Genomic DNA, 18,550 nt, shown 5'->3' on the forward strand with positions numbered 1-18,550 from the left:
GCCACTAGAGGGAACCCAAGAGTTGGAGCTTAATCTGAGGCGATTCTAACCGGCGTCGGGGTTGTATCCGGTGTGGCTTAGTGGATAAAGCATCAGCACGTAGAGCTGAAAACCCGGGTTCAAATCCCGGCGCCGGAGAGAATTTTTCTCCGTTCCATTACTCTTTCATCGTATGATGACGCAGAATATCTGCATGGAAATATCATATGTACTTCGGTATATTAAAATAATATAAATGGTAGAAAGATAATAAAAACAGATGAAAGTAAAGGGTGCGGCAAAACATTCTCCCTAATTTAAAGTTTAAATAAAAAACAGATGGATCAAAATAAGAAAACATTATTAATATGAATGGTATCTTAACAGTGGGAATTTTTCATTTTTTGAATAACGTGTCTCTCAAGTGGTGTCCTTCAATATCAATGCTTTATTGAATGTGACTTAGGAAATTCTGCATCACACTACCTAGCATTTCTTGAGGAATAAGACCAATTTCTTCCTGTATTGCATTTCTTAGGTTCGGGAAAGTCCTCGGCCGATGTTTGAACACCTCAGCTTTAAGATGCCCCCAGAGAAAAACATTGCAGGGTGCAAGGACTGGTGATCGTGCTGGCCAGGGGACGTCGCCACGTGAAGAAATTAAGCGTCCAGAAACATCTGTCTCAGGACTTGGAGAGAAATATGAGCTGTGTGAGAGGTGGCTCCGTCCTGCTGAAACCATACCTGGTCAATCTGCAGCGCATTGGGTCTTGGTGCCAAAAAATTGTTGATCACAAAAGTGTAACGCTGAGAGTTTACTGTCACAGTAACACCATCCTCTTCAAAAAAGTAAGGACCAAGTATCCCGACTCTTGCAACCGCCACCATACAGTAACACGGTCGTTATGTAGAGGTTTTTCATGAAGTTCACGAGGGTTCTGTCCACTGCAATATCGGAAAGTTTGATGATTCACGCATCCCGATAAGTGAAAATGTGTAATGCAGATGCTGAAGATGCTGTGGTTCTTTTTAGTGATGAAGCACGATCACCAGACCTTGCACCCTGCGGTTTTTTCTATGGGGGCATCTTAAGGCTGGTGTTCAAGCATCGGCCGATTACTTTGCCAGACCTACAGGAAGAAATTGGTCTTATTCCTCAAGAAATGATAGCTTAGAGTGATGCGGAATTTCCGAAGTCGCATTCAACAATGCATTGATAGTAAAGGACACCACTTGAGAAACACGTTATTCAAAAAATGAAAATTTCCCACTGTTAAGATATCATTCATATTAATAAAGTTTCCTTATTTTGATCCACCTGTTTTTATTTTAACTTTAAATTAGGGAGGATGTTTTGCCGCACTCTTTATATAAATATTAGAAGAAATATAGTGATCTAATACAATAAAATAGATATTAATTGACTTACAAAAATTCTATTTCACTAAAGTTACCTTCACCAAAATGTATAAACGGAGTCGCCATTTTCAGTCGACTAACTATGAAGGAAACAAGTGACGATCGCAAAGCATGTTTCATAGTACCGTAAAGAATTTGCAGTTTGAAATTTTGGCAAACAAAGAAACAAATGCTAGGGCAATGATAAAAATAAACAAGTGATAGGGAAGCGATAAAATTAAACAAATGCTAGGGAGCGATAAAATTGTGCGATAAGCAGCCATGATTGGTTGAAAGACATCCTTACGTACCGTTTTATTGGTCAAAAGTAGTATGACGTAGTAAAAGTGTAATAGTCAGGAAAAAATGTTTTTTCCCAAATGTTTAACACCCTGCTATTCGGTAACTATTGCGACTAGGATCGTGATTTTTGTCCATATCGATAGAAAATCTAATAAAGAATGATTTATCCCTCTAAGGTATTTCAATAGCGTGCACGGTTTTCGTGTAAATTTAATTTAAAAAACACTAATTTCAAGCTACTGATCGATGCGACAAACTTGCAACATTGTAACTAGAAAGGAGTATGGGAGGTAGTTCACTAAGACAGACCGAGCTGAGAGTTCGTTGACCTCTTATATCAGCTGTATTACGAGAAGAAAAAGCAGTGTGTTAGCGGCGATGTTGCCAGACTTCGAACTTAATTTTCTAATTAACCGTGCATTTAATCACAGAACGTAATATAGGTTTTCTATTCATTTAAGTGTATCCCATCGTCCTTTTCAACTAGCAATATTCACTTCCACCCTGTATAGGCCTAATTCTAGATTCCATTTTTAATCACTTAGAATGTATCATTTCAATAATGAGGAAAATTAAGGATATTCATATTTTGTAGTAGGGTCCTTTGAATTCGAAGGAAGAGAAGCTAAATACTTCTATTCTTTTAATTTCAATAATCTTTAGAAAACCATATAACGTCTACCTCTATGACTCAGTGATTAGAACGTACATTTCCCAACGAAGTGGTCCGTAGTTCGATTCCCTGCACGGGTGGAGATTTACCTCCAACAACACTGGATGTTTGTACCTTGTTTTGTTCTTGGATGATGTAACCGCAGTACTCCGTCGTACTGACCACACATTCAGAGAGGTCTCCGTGTGAGAGAGTGTGGTGGTGGTTCAATGAATGGCCAAAACATCTCAATGATATTATAGCGCCTGACAGAGACAGACAGATCTTCCTGATGCAGACAGACTCCTCGTACAGACCTAGGGCACTGGGAATCCGTGAGTTACTGGGCGCCGCTGGATTTACAGCGACCGTTTTTCAGCCCGCGTCGCCAGACGACCGAGGTATGTTAATCACTCTGTGAGTTTTTATAAGGATGGCGCTCTGTTATTTATTTCTTTTAACGCCAGGCAGCGATGAGCTACTCGGGAGCGGAAGTCGCCGCGGGCAGCACGTTATTTACCACCGTGGTTTTGTTCCCAACACTTCCGACAGATGTCAGTCATCTCGCACCCAACATGACGTATGATGGCAGGCAATGCAAATGAAAACAAGCAGCGCATTTGGCCAGGGGATAAAGTTTACAGAGGGGCAATGCTTTCTAAAAACAGCTGCTCTTGAATGTGATCAGGGTGTGATTTTTTATTTCTTGTCTTATATTTATTTTCTTCTTCACGTCCTCCCTTTTTCTTTTTCAATTTATGGGCGTTGGACCCCTGATGTATACGAAAATTTTTTGACAAGAACATTTGAAAACCGTGCTCATAAGAAAAGAGAGTGTGACCCGCATGTGAGCTGTTGTGCAGTGCTAATCGCCGAGCCAGAATACGAATATTGAGTACGTGCGCGTGAAGCGTGTTATTGCATGCTTTCTCATGTCTGACATTCTCTCTCTTTTTTGCTTTACATTTTCATTTTGTTAAGTATAAGAAGAACGTAATTTGATGATGCAAGAACTTGGTTTAGAAATTTTCATAAAAAGGACAGTTTTCTGCATACATGATATAATGATATCAGAAGTGTCAACCTTTCTAGTGGGTTATCAATATTCTCGTACGCGTGCCCCCTCTTATGTCAAAAACATATTCTATATAAGGTAGAAATTACATTAATGTGTAATGTGAAGGGAATAATCGAGTAGTCTACATTAAAATAAATAAAAACCCATTATGCGTTTTACAGGGTGGCGCATAGCAAGATCTCTATTTTCAAATCTATGTTCTGGGAAAATATGAAGCCGCACTGTTGGTACTATTTTATCAATGGAAGAGGGGAACAATGCAGTTTTGTTTGGTATGCGTCTGCATCAGAAGTAATGAAGCGTTGGTCAGTGGCACATCGTGTTGCAGTCATGCCTTTCTTACACGAGACTAAAGCCCGGTTCAGACGGTGTTCGTTTCCGTGATGGATTCCAAGGTGGCTGCGCTGATGGCTAGCCTACATGCTCACTTGCTGGAAGTAATGCGCTCTGGTGGCTGCTTTTGTTGCTGGCTTGCTGGTTTTCGAGGGTAGGTTCCTTACTATTTTTCGCGTTGGTTTGCAGGCTGGAACCAAAGATGATATAGTATCACCACTGAAACCATGTCGCCATGTTCGTTGTTTTCCAATTAAACCTGATTTTTTTCTATATTCCCTAGTTTCTAAGAAACAGCAATTAAATATCGGACTTCGCCTGTTTTGCACTTATGGCTTAAGCCTGATTCAGACGATGCTTGTTTCCGTGATGGATTCCAAGGTGGCTAACAAGCTCGGTGCCGTGGTGGCTACGGTGCTGGCTTCCGTGTTGGCTATGGTGATGGTTGTTGTTCTCACGGAGCTGGCTCTTTTCACAGTTCAAATTGGAAAATCATCTGCTGTTTCATCTGTTGCCAACACTCATGATAAAAAGAAAACTAAACAGTGAGTGGAAAACACTAAAATCCTACATTAGCAATAGTAAATGTCGTAATAAGATAATTAAGCCATAAGTGCAAAATAGCTAAGTTCGATATTTAATTGCTGTTTCTTAGAAACTTAAGAATATAGAAAAAAAACAGGTTTAGTTGGAAAACAACGAACATGGCGACATGGTTTCAGTGGTGATACTATATCATCATCTTTGGTTTCCAACCTGCAAACCAACACGAAAAATAGCAAGGAACCTACCCTCGAAATCCAGCAAGCTAGCCACCAAAGCAGTCACCAGAGCGCATTACTTCCAGCTAATGAGTACGCAGGGCAGCCATCAGCGCAGCCACCTTGGAATCCATCAGAGAAACTAGCACCGTCTGGACCGGGCTTTAGTTACCTTCAGTTCGCGTTCAGTTCAATGTGCCAAGACGCGGTGTGATTCCTTCACGGAAAACAATCACGTAATGGGTGGGTAAGTTTAAAACCAGTGGTAGTGTCGTAGACATTAAACATGGACTGCCTAAAACAGTGACAACACCGGAGAATGTGACTCGAGTGAGGCAAGCTTTTGAACATAGTCCGAGTCGTTCAGCTCGTAAACAAGCAAGCAAATTGGGTCTTTCTCGAAGTTCCTTGGGACGCATATTAGGTGAACTCAAGTTTCTCCCACACAAAATTCAAGTGACCCAAAAACTTCTTCCTGCAGATCGGCCAACAAGAGTTAACTTTAGCGATATCATGCTTAACATGATAGGGGAAAATCCAGATGTTCGGGGTACATTACTCATGAGTGACGAAGTCCACTTCCATTTGAACAGTTCCGTTAACAAACAGAATATGAAGTACTGGGCACCCAATAATCCCAAGGAAATCATTGGAAAACCGTTGCATTCTCCAAAGGTAACTGTCTGGTGTAGGTCAGTTTGGAATCGTGGAATCTTTTCTTTTTAAATGCTGCAGGAGAAACTGTGACAGTAAATTCTTCTCGATATGTGGCAATGTTGCAAACATTTTGTGATTCCTGAACTCAGAAGGCTTGGAATGGATCCAAGGAATGTTTACTTTCACACGGTAAGTAACAGCATGGTGTTCATCAGAAATGAATTTAAATCCGTCATCTCAAGGTTTGGAGACATTTCATGGCCTCCCCGCTCGCCCGATCTTTCAATTCCCGATTTCTTCTTGTGGAGAGTTTTGGAACAGAAAGTCTTTACGAGAGTTGAAAGAAGCCACAACTGAGGAAGTTTCGGCCACAGACAGAGACCTATTGGAACGTGTGTTTTCCAGTTTCATTAGACGCTTGTAGGTGTGCGTGGAGTGTAATGGAGGCCATCTTTTTAATTGGCACAGTTATTATTGTCATCTCCTTTCTGTCATTAAATATAAGCCTACAGAACTAGGAAACTTGCTATGCGCCACCCTTATAATTAAGTGCATGCTTCATTAGGAAATAAGGATGAAAATCCTTGTATTATACCAGACTTACCTCACCGACCCTGTGAAGAATGCAAAAGGAATGCATCAACTGTTACTCACTCCTAAGCTACCTGAAACCACGCCCCTATTCGCTAGCTTCCGAACTGATAACGTCCACAGCACAAGCTTCATAAAAACAATAACGAATCACTGTACCTGTATTGACTTCTACGGTAGCTGAATGGTCAGATCTTCAGCCTGTCAACACCTCTTATCAGTTCCACTACATCCCCACTCCCAACTTCCCCTGTGATGTTCCCCTCCTGCCATAGCCGGTGTGCTCAGTCCCACACTGTACTTTGTGAACAGCGCTTCGCTAGCGCACCTACTGTCATCCTCTGAGGAGTTTAGTGCTGAGAGGAATGCGGTTCCGACTAGTCTAGCGCGGTACTGGAGTGGGAGGGGACAGTGACAGCGGCAGTCTGGAAGGAAGTACAATCATACTGAAAACATTCATCCAATTTACGAGAGCAGTATGCCTATTAGTTTTCTAACGTATTTTTGGCGAGATAGAGATACAACCATTCGTACTTACATATTCAGAGAAGGAAAGTATTGTAGAAAATTTTATTTATTTATTATTTATTTATTTATTTTTCATTTATTTATTTATTACTTATTTATTATTTATTTTGGTGAACTTAAGGCCATCACACCACCAGAAATACAAATACAATAAAATAAATAAAAAGAAAAATCATAATACAACTACAATAATACAAATGAAAAGAAGAATCATACTATAAAATTTAGTGATTAGTAGAATTGAATTAAATTTGTAAAGTAATCAGTTTAAATATACTGTAGTGCTGAACTCACTTGAGAAGTATAACTACTTGATTTTGTATTTTGAGATATCACCAATAAATGATTTTCGCATGACATTATAGGGATCTGTTTTTCGCGATACCAATTACAAATATTCTAAAATTCCAATAGAATAAAACCAAAAATTTTCCATAGCATGTTTCCTTAAAAATGACTTGTAACGGTGAAATATTTAATGAGTAATTCATATAATATTAACATAGCTAACATCAGGGAGAAGACTGAAGACTGCATATTTTTGGACGATTAGGCTAATACTTCCCACTCCGCTCGGCTCGGCTTGACTGTAGCAACAAAAGAATCTACCTGCAACGCCCCCCCCGCACCGATGGCAAGAATACCTCAGGTCTCAGCGCTAAACTCGTCGGAGGAAGACAGTACGAATACACAAGAACTCAGATCTGAAGAATAGCATTTCGTCCCTTAGTCACTGTAGCAGGATTGCGATGTATCATAATGGCAGAAAATAACGATACGTGTTAATATCGTTACTTAATTTGCAAGAAAACTATTCATTTTATTGAAAAACTGTCCTAGGGGCCCGGAGATGAACCCCTTCTTATATCAGTATTAGAAACCAGTACTACACCAAGAATTCACACCAGCGTAGTTTTATTATTGCAGATGATAAATGAAATAAGGGGGAAGTGAAATCTGTTGGTGGAATGATAGAGGGAAACGGGAGTACCCCTAGAAAAATCCTCTGAAACATCCGCTTTGTCCACCACAATTCAATCATGACCTGGCCTGGGATCGAACCCGGGCGACTTGGATAAAGACCAGCGCGCTAGCACTAGAACCACAGACGCGGTTTAATACAACAGACACAAGTCGTTGAAACAGAAGTGTTCATTATATAAGCTCGGAACATGTTGGGTAAGTGTGAAGTTCCATGCTTGAAAAATATAATACAAATATAGTTGAAACTTCGTCCCTAATTATAGCAAAGATCTGCTGTTTAATAAACGATAATTTTGTACATGATTTTTTTTATCGGAGTGGGCCTATAATGGTCTTGAATTATATATTTAAAAATAATAAAGCATTTGTAGCATTCCGAATTCTGCTTTTTGATTTCCTCGTCTCATCGTGAATTTTGCGTGCCAAGTATTTAAATTCTTAAACTAGTTAATGGGATAAACTTTCCAATTAGCACCTACATGTACGTCTGTAGTACCTCTTACCTCTAGCAATGTGTCACGATTTTGTTTCATGTTCATTAATGTGTAACTGTTGCATTATTCGCTTTAGCGTCCCCATCTAGGAGTGACACACCAAAGATGTAGTTCTTATTGCCGCCGTAGGCATTGTACCATACATAGCGCCACATGATGACTGATTATAGAACTACTTCAGAAGATCGATGCTGTGCATTCACATCAGTAGTTTTATTCATGTTTGGAAACATTACGTTAGATGTCATTATTAGGCCTACAGACTGTGGGTAAAAAAATACAACATGTTACTTAAAAGTAAAGGTTGTCTGCCAGTGATACAATCCATAATGTTGGTACCAACAAAGGATAAAGTCTACTCTAGATTTCATGAAGATGCATTTTGGTCATTTGCAGTGGCGTAGCATGAAATTTTGGGCAGGGGAAGCTAACTCAAGTTGTCTTTCATGTACATATGAAAAAAAGTATTGCAAAAATATAGTCTTAAAATAAATAGTAGTCAATGTCAAATTAGCAGTCCGAAGATTGGTTGGAACCTCGTAAGTAACACCAATAAGGCATGACCTCAAATGGTACGTAGTAAAATATGATTTCATGGTTTACACATATCTCTAACAAATAGACACGTATACGTACAACATTAGCTCACTCCCTGTCATATTTAGAGAAATCACAATATTAACGGTCAATAGATACAGTATTAGTATCATTACGTAAGTATGCGTCTGTGTTGGTTGTGTCCTTCATTGACAGCAAGGGAGTCGGTCATTTGTTTTCTAAATCACACTTTTATTCGTAAGTCAGTCCTGATAATAGAATTGTCCCACAAAAATTCAAGTAAATTGGTGTCAGGAACTGTTATTTCACTCATTATTTATTATATCAGCCACAATGCACACCAACACATCAACTGAACACAACTCACGAAAGGGATAACTTGGAAACTAAATTATTTTCAATGTAAAAGCTAGCTTCTTGCGAGCCTTGCTACCAGGATAGTTCAGTTAGAAAGGGATGAAAAATCTGCGGGGTTCGTTACACAGAAGAATGAGTGAAAGAAACCAGTCTGCTGTGTGCAGGCTTCTTGTTTACTGCTGCATCACAAATCATCTTGAGCTGCCGCATCACAATATTTAACGCATAAATATAAATTGTATTAAAATTAATAAATAATTTTGTTCATAAACTGCAGGTTTATTATGAAATTATTATTAACTGGGGAAGCTGAGCTTTTTAGCTTACATTGACGCTACGCCACTGGTCATTTGCCGAAAGAAGTAACAAGCTTGAAAACGGCTAAAGTAGAACTGCCAAAGGCCATAAACACAGTGGAAAGTACGTTCCTCCAGACAGGCCTATGCCAAAAGCCACAAGGGTTGTTCAAAGAAATGCAGGTAGAGCTCTATGCCATCTTGATCTCAGCAGATAGTGTGGTTGGTACCACGCTCCTACCGTCTTTTACCCCCGGGAAAAACCCAATAGTAGTTTAAAAAACGTATCCTGTAAAATCGGAGCAGTTACTGAAAAAGTGAAGAAGTGATTTCTCAATCACGTGTGTGTGTGTGTGTGTGTGTGCGCGCGCGCGCGCGCGAGAAGTGTTAGTGAAACAAGAAAAGTTACCATCTGACATAACAAAAAATGTGGCAAAGTCATCAGTGACATTTTATGTTATTCTTATGCATCTATCACTTCTTACGACATCGAAAGGAGTTTCTTGCAGTATAATTATTATTTAAGTGGCTACTTCACTTCACTTTGGGCTATATTCGTATGTACATCATTGTTCATTTCAACGCTATTGCGCCATAGGCATACTACTCATGGTATATCTTAACTGAGAGCGACCGTAGATTGGAAGTGGGTGGTACCTGCTGCGCATGCGTTACACTGAAATCTACAGTCCAGTTACAACACATCAGTTAGAGTATGTAAAATACTATTTCATTGTGCAATACTTACGTGATGGTAAGCCATTAGGAAATAGACTTGAGCAAAAAGAAAGTTATAACATAGAGCTAAGCTTTAAATTGTGATCTAACTTATCCGTGAGCTCCAAAATATATTCTTCATAAATAAAGATCCTCTTCAAAAGAGAATCACGATATTGTATGACATTAAAAATTAATTCAGTTTCTTCTGCATTATATGTATGTACAGTACATGATAATCATTAGAGACCAGATTTATTTGAGGAGCTCACAACCAGAGTGGACCAAGTCCACCAGTGGTCAGTCTGTGGATTAACACAATCTCAGATGAAGAAAACTTAGATTTATTCATTGCCACAACAAACCATTTGTTACTCCGCAGAGGGCAGCATTTCCTATGGAGGTGAAGGTTGCTAAGCATGATCCAGGAACTTTAAGACTCAATTTCTCAAAATTATTCCAGAAGGACTTGGTCCACTCTGGTTATGAACCCCTCAATGCAAAATGCATGTTGCATGGAAACTAATTTAACGTATGCAACCATGGTTGTTTTCGATTATCATGGCAACAGCAATCTCCTAACACATAATTTATTAGTGCATATGGTTGCATATTGTAAGATTGATTTATATTGAATGCATATTTGCCTATTTTAATATAAAATAGCATATTCTAGCATTTTTCATGTATATTTTCTTTTTTCTGGTAGTGTGGAAGAGAAGGTCTGATGGCCTTAACTATACCTACCAGAATAAATAAATAAATAAATAAATAAATAAAATAATAATAAAAATAGCATATTCAGAAATTCTCCGAACCTTAATAAGGAGTGATATACGCACTGTGGAAACGCGGCACTAAGCTTAGGACATTTATTTCAACATGAGTCAGTATGCTTGAAACAATAATAAAAATGAAAGCACAGTGACCTTCACTGTAACATTCCTTGTCCTTAGTTCAAAATGTTATTTATGCCTTGACACTGAAATACATAAATCAGTGCTTGCAAAAAATTCTGGATACCATTCTGTTTGTAAGCTAGCAAAATTGTTACTGGTGAAGCAGCAGAATTAGAAGAGGAGCTGACACAAGAAGAAATACTCAGTTTATCCCATGCACCTTAGACTTCTTGTGATGTATAAAGTTTATTCTCAATGTACAAAAATATATTTTTTGATAGACGTATGAGCTTCATCATCAAAAACATGAATATGACATTAATCGTTTCCTACAATTCTCAGCTTTAATGTGGACAAAAGATAGAAAATTTAGATTTAACTAATATTACTGAAACTACTTATTTTTTGTTATGTTCAATGTTTTACAGAACTTTCATTCAGATTAAAAACTTCCGTCTTTCTACTCCATTTAAAAGTAGAAACATTTACGAGCTGTTATTTTTCGAAATTTATATTGTGCATTATTATGTGTATTTCAAGATTTTCTAGAGAATATTTGCAAGCATATTTCACGCTTATAAATGCACATAAACCCGGACTAGTAATCATTATCCTTACACCTGCATAGCACACGTCAGTATTTTGATAGGGATTTGTTGACGATTAAGTGTGACGACGATAATGTAAACAAGTATGTCAAGACGACAGGGGAACGGTGTATATTGTACCTCTTTAGGACATGTTTAACATTTTAAAGTGCATCATAACAGGCCTGCATTAAGCTGGTTGCCTGGAGCGCTAGACATTTTAAACCAGAAATATAATGAAAGCCGTTGTATGCCATTCACCGGAAAGTAAACACAAAAATGTACAATTATTATACAAACCAACACTATGTGAGAAATCAACCTTCATTCTTACCAGCTGAAATGCATTCCGAGTATTATGATATGTAGGTGCGGGAACAAATTGCCACTTAATTGGATGGTGTCATACAACAATTGACCAAGCTCTAAAATCTATTTTACATTATTGCTTCATGTACTAGCTAAAGGATTAAACTCTATATAAGAAATTGTTCCTGTTCTCTATGTCAATATAATTAGACGGAGAATTAATTTTGACCATACGCCACTTTACTAATAGTGAAGATTAAGATTTGCATCAAGTGACTAATGACCTTTTCTGACGTCTGCATTTCGAATCAAATGACCACGCGACAATTTGCGGTCGCTTAGTCATTTGATGCTAATTATTGTCGATTCCTGCATAGCATGTTCCCATCTATACTGCTCGTGTATTGAAGTTTCTTTCAAGCTTCCTTGTTTCTACAACGTTTCAGCATTTTAGTACTAGTACCCTAATTTGGACTATCGAGATCTCCAATATTAATAATAAGCGTTAAATATAGCAAACATGCAAAGAGAATAATGGAGCCTTGTGTATCTCGGTCTGAACGTATGATTCTACAAACGAAGTGGCAGCTACTTAAATTTAGTAAAGTTCAATACGTTTAATTAGAAGAATTGATGGAAAATATTTTCGCAGTGAAAGAAATTATGCTGTGGTCAGATTCTTGCGGAGGCCAAAATAGCAATTTTAAAGTTGTTTTAATTTTGAAAACAGTTTTGAAGCAGCAACATGCCACCGAAAAGATTTAGAGAAAGATTCCTTTTTCCAAGCCATAGTTTCCTTCCAAATGATAGCGACTGCGGCCCCGGATTCAAATCCTGGTTGGGACAAGTTATATGGTTGAGGTCTTTTTTTTCCAGGGTTTTCATTCAATCCGTTAAGAGCAAATGATGGGTAAATTTCGCTGCTGGACCCTGGACTCATTTCATTTTGTATGATTATTGTGCAAGAGTGTTTTGATACTGAAAACTTGTAGTTTTATTTAATTTTACTCATAAAATCAAGTCTGTATAAAAAAAATTCCCTTGAAGAATAAGTAGGCCTATAATATTTAATATGGAATTTGTAATCCTTGTGCAAGTTAATCCTTCATTCACATTTCACATAAACAGTGTGTAAAGTATTCCAAATTTCTTACACAGTACTGATATTTTTTTAATTGCATCAAATGAACAAACGACATTTTTGGCTCCTGGTCAAGTGACTCAAAACAAAAAAATAACATTAACTTTATAAAGCATCAAGTGACCAAGCGCCATTTTCTTCAATGACTCCAACAATTGAAGGATATTATTAATTTTGATAACTACATATGAAAATTAACGTGTTTATCTTCATTTTGATATATAACAGTCTTCGTTCCTTAGAAATGTGAATTTATATACAAGCTTTCGCGTTTATGCAAATATCTCAGAATCTACTTTTGGCGCTTGATCAGTTGATGCATAACATCACCCAATTATGATAATTTAATGATGCTTTACTTATTTGTTTGTTCATTAAGTGCAAGCGCATGATTTTTAAACAGGTAGCAATGTGCCAGTCCAAAGCTTTGGAGTAACAGTTAGCACGTCTGCCCGTAAAACGAGCGGACCCGTGTTCAAAACCTGGTTGGGTTCTTTTCCGGCGTTTTACCTCAACCATAATTAGTTTACATATCATCATATCATCATCATCCATGTAATAGCCAAAGTTAAGTTCACGGTACGGCGTGCTTTACTTGTACAAGAACGCGACCGTTCGGCTACCCAATCATTCGCAGAATAGGAGTGGTAAGCACAATAAGCCTTAGACTGCAGTGCAAGCATTCGAGTCTCTCCTCCGTACAAGAGAGAAAAAATTAATGTGCCGACCATAAATGTACGACAGTTGAGGTAACTGAAAGTACAATCATGAAGTTTATCAAGTATTAAAATGAATACTGCGCTTCTTAGACAGGAAGTCAGTGACATGACAACTCATCGTCACCAGAGTTCAGAATTGAGTCAGGAAGTAAAAGTCAGAGTATTGAATGAGGTCAGGAAAAATTCCGATAGAAGTATGAAACCAATTATAAGACCTTTGCTTCCTGCTTTTCATTACAATCTATATTCGAAGAATGGCGAAGGTATTTATAAAGACGCCATTTGGATATCAACTAAGATGTATGTTTATTTAAAAGAAGCCCTGTCCGTCACTAAAAAAGATCAGGAAAAATTTATTGTCCAGTAGTTTTTACCTGAAGCACCGATGTTTCTGCAGGAATATGGAAATGAAAATTGATTACGTAAATATCTAATCGTGGAAGGGGTCTGAAAATATGAGGCCGAAGCAATGATGCGAACATGCCGAGGACTTGCACAAGGTCCTGAAAACTCGTGGAGGTGTTTGAAATGTTAAATTTCCTGTGAAATGGAAAAGCCAATAAGGAGCCTCCACTGAGATTTACCTATCACTTGCAAAACGAATACAAGCCAGTCCAATCATATGTACAATCCTGTGTCAAGTGATAGTCGATGGTTGACAACGTTCTGAATCGTTCTTTCAATTCATGAGGACTTCACTAAGGGATAGCATGCTCCTATGTAATTTGCCTTCATTTATATACCAGTAATAGTTCATTCGTGCTACTCTCGTAACATAGCTAGTATTAGGGAATGACTTATTCCGAAAGAGCTTTTTTCAATGTTCTCAACTTCAGAAGTCTTATTCCACAGACATTCTTCATTTCATCCTGCCTTGTCCTTTTCTCATACCGGGCAAACCGTTAGCTATATCAGTAATTAATTTTGGTGGATGATTTCTTTAGTAAAGAACAACAGAAGTAAAATAACATTTTGTTGTGTTTTGGACAGTTAAAAAAAGTGCAATTTTAAACACGTGGATTGTGTCATCGTACACCTTTATCAGTGGCCAAATGCACAGTAGTCTGTTTATGTTCCAGTGAACAACCCCTTCACCGTATGTGTTTTGAAGAGTGAAGTGAACGCTGTTCTTCAGTTGATTCCCAAGCAAAATATCAACAACGTGAGTAGGTTCCCCATGTTCAAATATCAACAACGCGAGTAGGTCCCCCATGTTTAAATATCAACAACGTGAGTAGGTTCCCTATGTTCAAATATCAACAAGGTGAGTAGGTTCCCCATATTCAAATATCAACAACGTGAGTAGGTTCCCCATGTTCAAATATCAACAAGTGAGTAGGTTCCCCATATTCAAGTATCAACAACGTGAATAGTTCCCCCATGTTCAAATATCAACAACGTGAGTAGGTTCCCCATGTTCAAATATCAACAACGTGAGTAGGTTCCCCATGTTCAAATATCAACAACGCGAGTAGATTTCCAAGGATGTGTGGGACGAGGATGTTCATCAATCATGTAGCAGAGTAGTGACAGTGTTCAAATATCAACAACTGGAATGAGGTAGTTGTTATTGCCTATAACGCTACTGTAATCGATCATGACCCGTGGCTCCATCTACGTTAAAATATGAATACCGATTATAAGTTTTAGTGATTAGCAGAGTACTGATAATGGAAGTACAGGACAGCCGTATTGCACATAATGGTGGATTTCACTACTATGCTCAATGAAAAGAGGAAAAAACTCTTAGTGGTCAATGACCACAAGTTCGATTTTCAGAAAATATTATCTGGTGGAAAGATATACTTGTGTTAAAAGAGGGCTGTAAGACGTAAAAGTTTCGTGAAACTTTCTGATTCAGGTATTATAATGATATGCAACGTCGAACATAACCACGATACTTGTGATATTGTAACTTAAATAAAATTATGAAGTTATTCGACGCAGCGTGTCCGCCAAGCACAAAACATTTTCAACCTATAAATACAGTATTATACAGATGTATTCTGTAAGACCAAAAACACAATAATCTTTACGTAGATTTTTAACCTACCTACTACCGTCTAGTTGGCAGTCTGTATAAAATGGGAAGAGAAATGTTTTCTGGCTTGGTTTAGCGCGGGAACCAATTGCAGTACTGGGATGAAATCAACCTGAAACCAACTCAGGTATAGCTCTGAGTCGAACTGGGAACCGATTCACAGATTTGGGAACCAATTCCAGTACGCCCGAAATGAAAGGGCAGTGCCATGTAGACTATATTTCTTGTTTTCTCCTTCATCGCTCTAACGTATACACGAGCTGTAGTAGGCAATAACCTTTTATAACGTTGTCAAAGTTCCGTACAATTAAAAATTGCTCTAAGAAACAAACATTTATATTTGTTCAGATCAAATTTCCGAAAGTTAAAGGTACAAAACTAAAATTCGTTCAATAATTAATGTCCGAATTCTATACTCTAATATCCCCTAAATTGGCAAAACTTCATTTCTCACACTAGTTTATTAAACCGTGTCGGACTGTAAAGAAAACAACTAACGCAATGTCCATATTTTATATGTTGTACAATATTATAGTATTGTGAAATTGTTTTCTATTGTTCTATTAAAATTATAGCATATAGCCTATTAACCTATTGTATCCTATAGGATACTTTGTGAATTTAAGGATTATACTGCCTGAGGATATTTGGAATTTTGTCACTAGTTTTCCTCAAATACGCTACATTTCAAATCTTTTTCTTTCTTGAAACGAAAGAAAAAACAAACATTAATCTTTTTAACTTTTCTGCTTCAAATATTAATATATATATATATATATTAATATATATATATATATATATATATATATATATATATATATATATATATATATATATATATATATAAATAAGGTTTACTCTGTATAATAAGGTGAAGGAACTTCGGTGGTGTCAGATGAATATGGTCAGTCAGATATAACTCTGTATTGCTCAAGATCATGAACGAATGAACGTCGACGACACCTAGGACGAGACTCGATCAATGGAAACCGGTTATTGTCTGTGGTAGCCTGCTTCTGGAGCTGCAATAGACAATCATCAATATCATTCTTCATTTCCCAGAATCTTAAGAAGTATTTCGATCAGTTCCCCTCCGAGAATTAAACAAACACTTATACTTTCTCCTGATGTAGGATACTAGCAATTTGCGTGGAAAACGTTGATTTCCTAACTTTGTTGCAGTTTGCTAATAGGTTTTAGTAACATCAAAACTGAGGGGACAAAGACGACCACCAATGACCTCGTCTACCACTTACCTGACTTACCAGATGTTGAAACGGTGGCGCCGATGGGTCGAGGCGATCCAGGTCTGTGTGTAGAGCGAATTCTGTGAGCGCTTTCCACGGTGGTTGATACGACTGAACCTCGATAGGGTTTAGTCCTAGGGGGCTCTCGTGACGTACGGGACTGGACGCCACCATGGGGATTCCCTGCATACTTCCGTAGCCCAACTTTCTGCCGTCCTGAAACAGAGTGCAATAATTGTTGCACATTTTCACACCACGCTTTGAAAAGAGAACACAGACTTCACTGCACAAGATTTACAAGGACTCAATATCTCTTATCCAACACTTCTATCTAGTCAGACCAGGATTTTGTATTCGGCCAAACAGGTGGTAGGCCTATATGTTACAATTTTTATATGTGTTGTTTTATTATTATTTTTTTTTTTTTGTGAAATAGGTCACCCGTTTCTGTGATATTTAATTTTTACTTTCTCGTTATACGCAACATAAATACAGGGTGTTTCAAAAATACGGTCATAATTTCAGGTATGTATTTCCCACATGTATACAATCAAAATAGTTCATTACAACATGTGTCCGGAAATGCTTCATTTCCGAGTTATGGCCTTCACAACATTGAAATTCACCGGAACGTTTTTCTTTCCGCAGGTTGTTGTCATTACAGAAGATGTTCAAAATGTCCACCTCCTGCTTGAATACAGACCTCACATCGATGTCTCACTGACCTGCGAACACGATCCCAAACTCCAGGAGTATTGCGTATGTTCTCAGAACATGCCACAATTCGATTCCGAAGGGATTCCAAATCAGGCACCGGAGACGAATAAACCAATGATTTTAAATGGCCCCACAAGTAGAAATCGAGAGGGTTCAGATCAGATGAGCGTGGAGGCCAAGCAATTGGGCCACCTCTACCTATCCATCGATCAGGAAACCTTCGATCCAAGTACCGGCGAGCCGTACGACTGAAGTGTGCAGGAGCGCCGTCATGCAAGAAGTGAATGTGTTGACGATTGATCAGTGGAGTGTCTTCTAAAACATGAGGTATGGTGTTTTCCAGGAAGTTTGTGTACGTTTGCCCCCTAAGTCTGTTTACAAGTACATGGGGTCCAACTAATCGATCACCAATGATACCGGCCCACATGTTGAGGGAGAACCGCACCTGGTGATGAGATGGAACAGTTGCACATGGGTTTTCATACGCCCATACATGCTGATTTTGGAAATTTGTTATGCCATCTCGTGTGAACTGTGCTTCATCTGTAAATAATACTAAGGCAGGAAAGTTCGGATTTACACCACACTGCTGCAAGAACCACTGACAGAACCTAACTCGTGCAGGGTAATCTGCTGGTGACAGGGCCTGTACACGTTGCAAATGAAAAGGATACAATTGATACTCTTTCAACAGTCTCCAGACAGTCGTATGAGGAACATTGACTTGCAACGCTACCCTTCGTGTGCTGATAGAAGGAGTCATGTTCAAAGCCTCCAGAATCTCCTCCTGTACTTCTGGAGTTGTAGATCTTGGTCGTCCCCTTCCCAAACCAGGAGAGTTAAAGTTTCCATATTCGCACAGACGGTAATGGAGACGTACAAATGTCTTCCGATCTGGACATTGTCGCTGTGGGTACCTCTCCTGGTACAAACGACGAGCCAGCGCAGCTTTGCCGTCCGCCTTACCGTACATGAAGTGTATCTCTGCCAGCTCTTGATTTAAATACATGTCGCACAGTCTAACGCCTACACAACACTGAATGTAACCTTCGCCTCGGAATGAACTGTCAGAGTGCCCTCTTAATGTCTCCTTTGACGGCAACGACCTGCGGAAAGAAAAACGTTCCGGTGAATTTCAATGTTGTGAAGGCCCTAACTCGGAAATAACGCATTTCCGGACACATGTTGTAATGAACTATTTTGA

General features: G+C 38.4%; 1 protein-coding gene across 1 annotated transcript in view; it reads right to left on the reverse strand.

Annotated features, from left to right (window-relative positions):
* tup (LIM1_Isl and LIM2_Isl domain-containing protein tup) overlaps positions 1–18,550 on the reverse strand; it is a 452,945-nt gene that overhangs the window by 54,213 nt on the left and 380,182 nt on the right. Inside the window, exon 7 of the mRNA XM_069827047.1 lies at positions 16,639–16,845. Within this exon, the coding sequence (XP_069683148.1) occupies positions 16,639–16,845 (207 nt within the window). The remainder of the gene's footprint in view (positions 1–16,638; positions 16,846–18,550) is intronic.

The sequence above is a fragment of the Periplaneta americana genome, chromosome 5 (assembly GCF_040183065.1).
Source record: "Periplaneta americana isolate PAMFEO1 chromosome 5, P.americana_PAMFEO1_priV1, whole genome shotgun sequence".
In the NCBI taxonomy this organism is placed as follows: Eukaryota; Metazoa; Arthropoda; class Insecta; order Blattodea; family Blattidae; genus Periplaneta; species Periplaneta americana.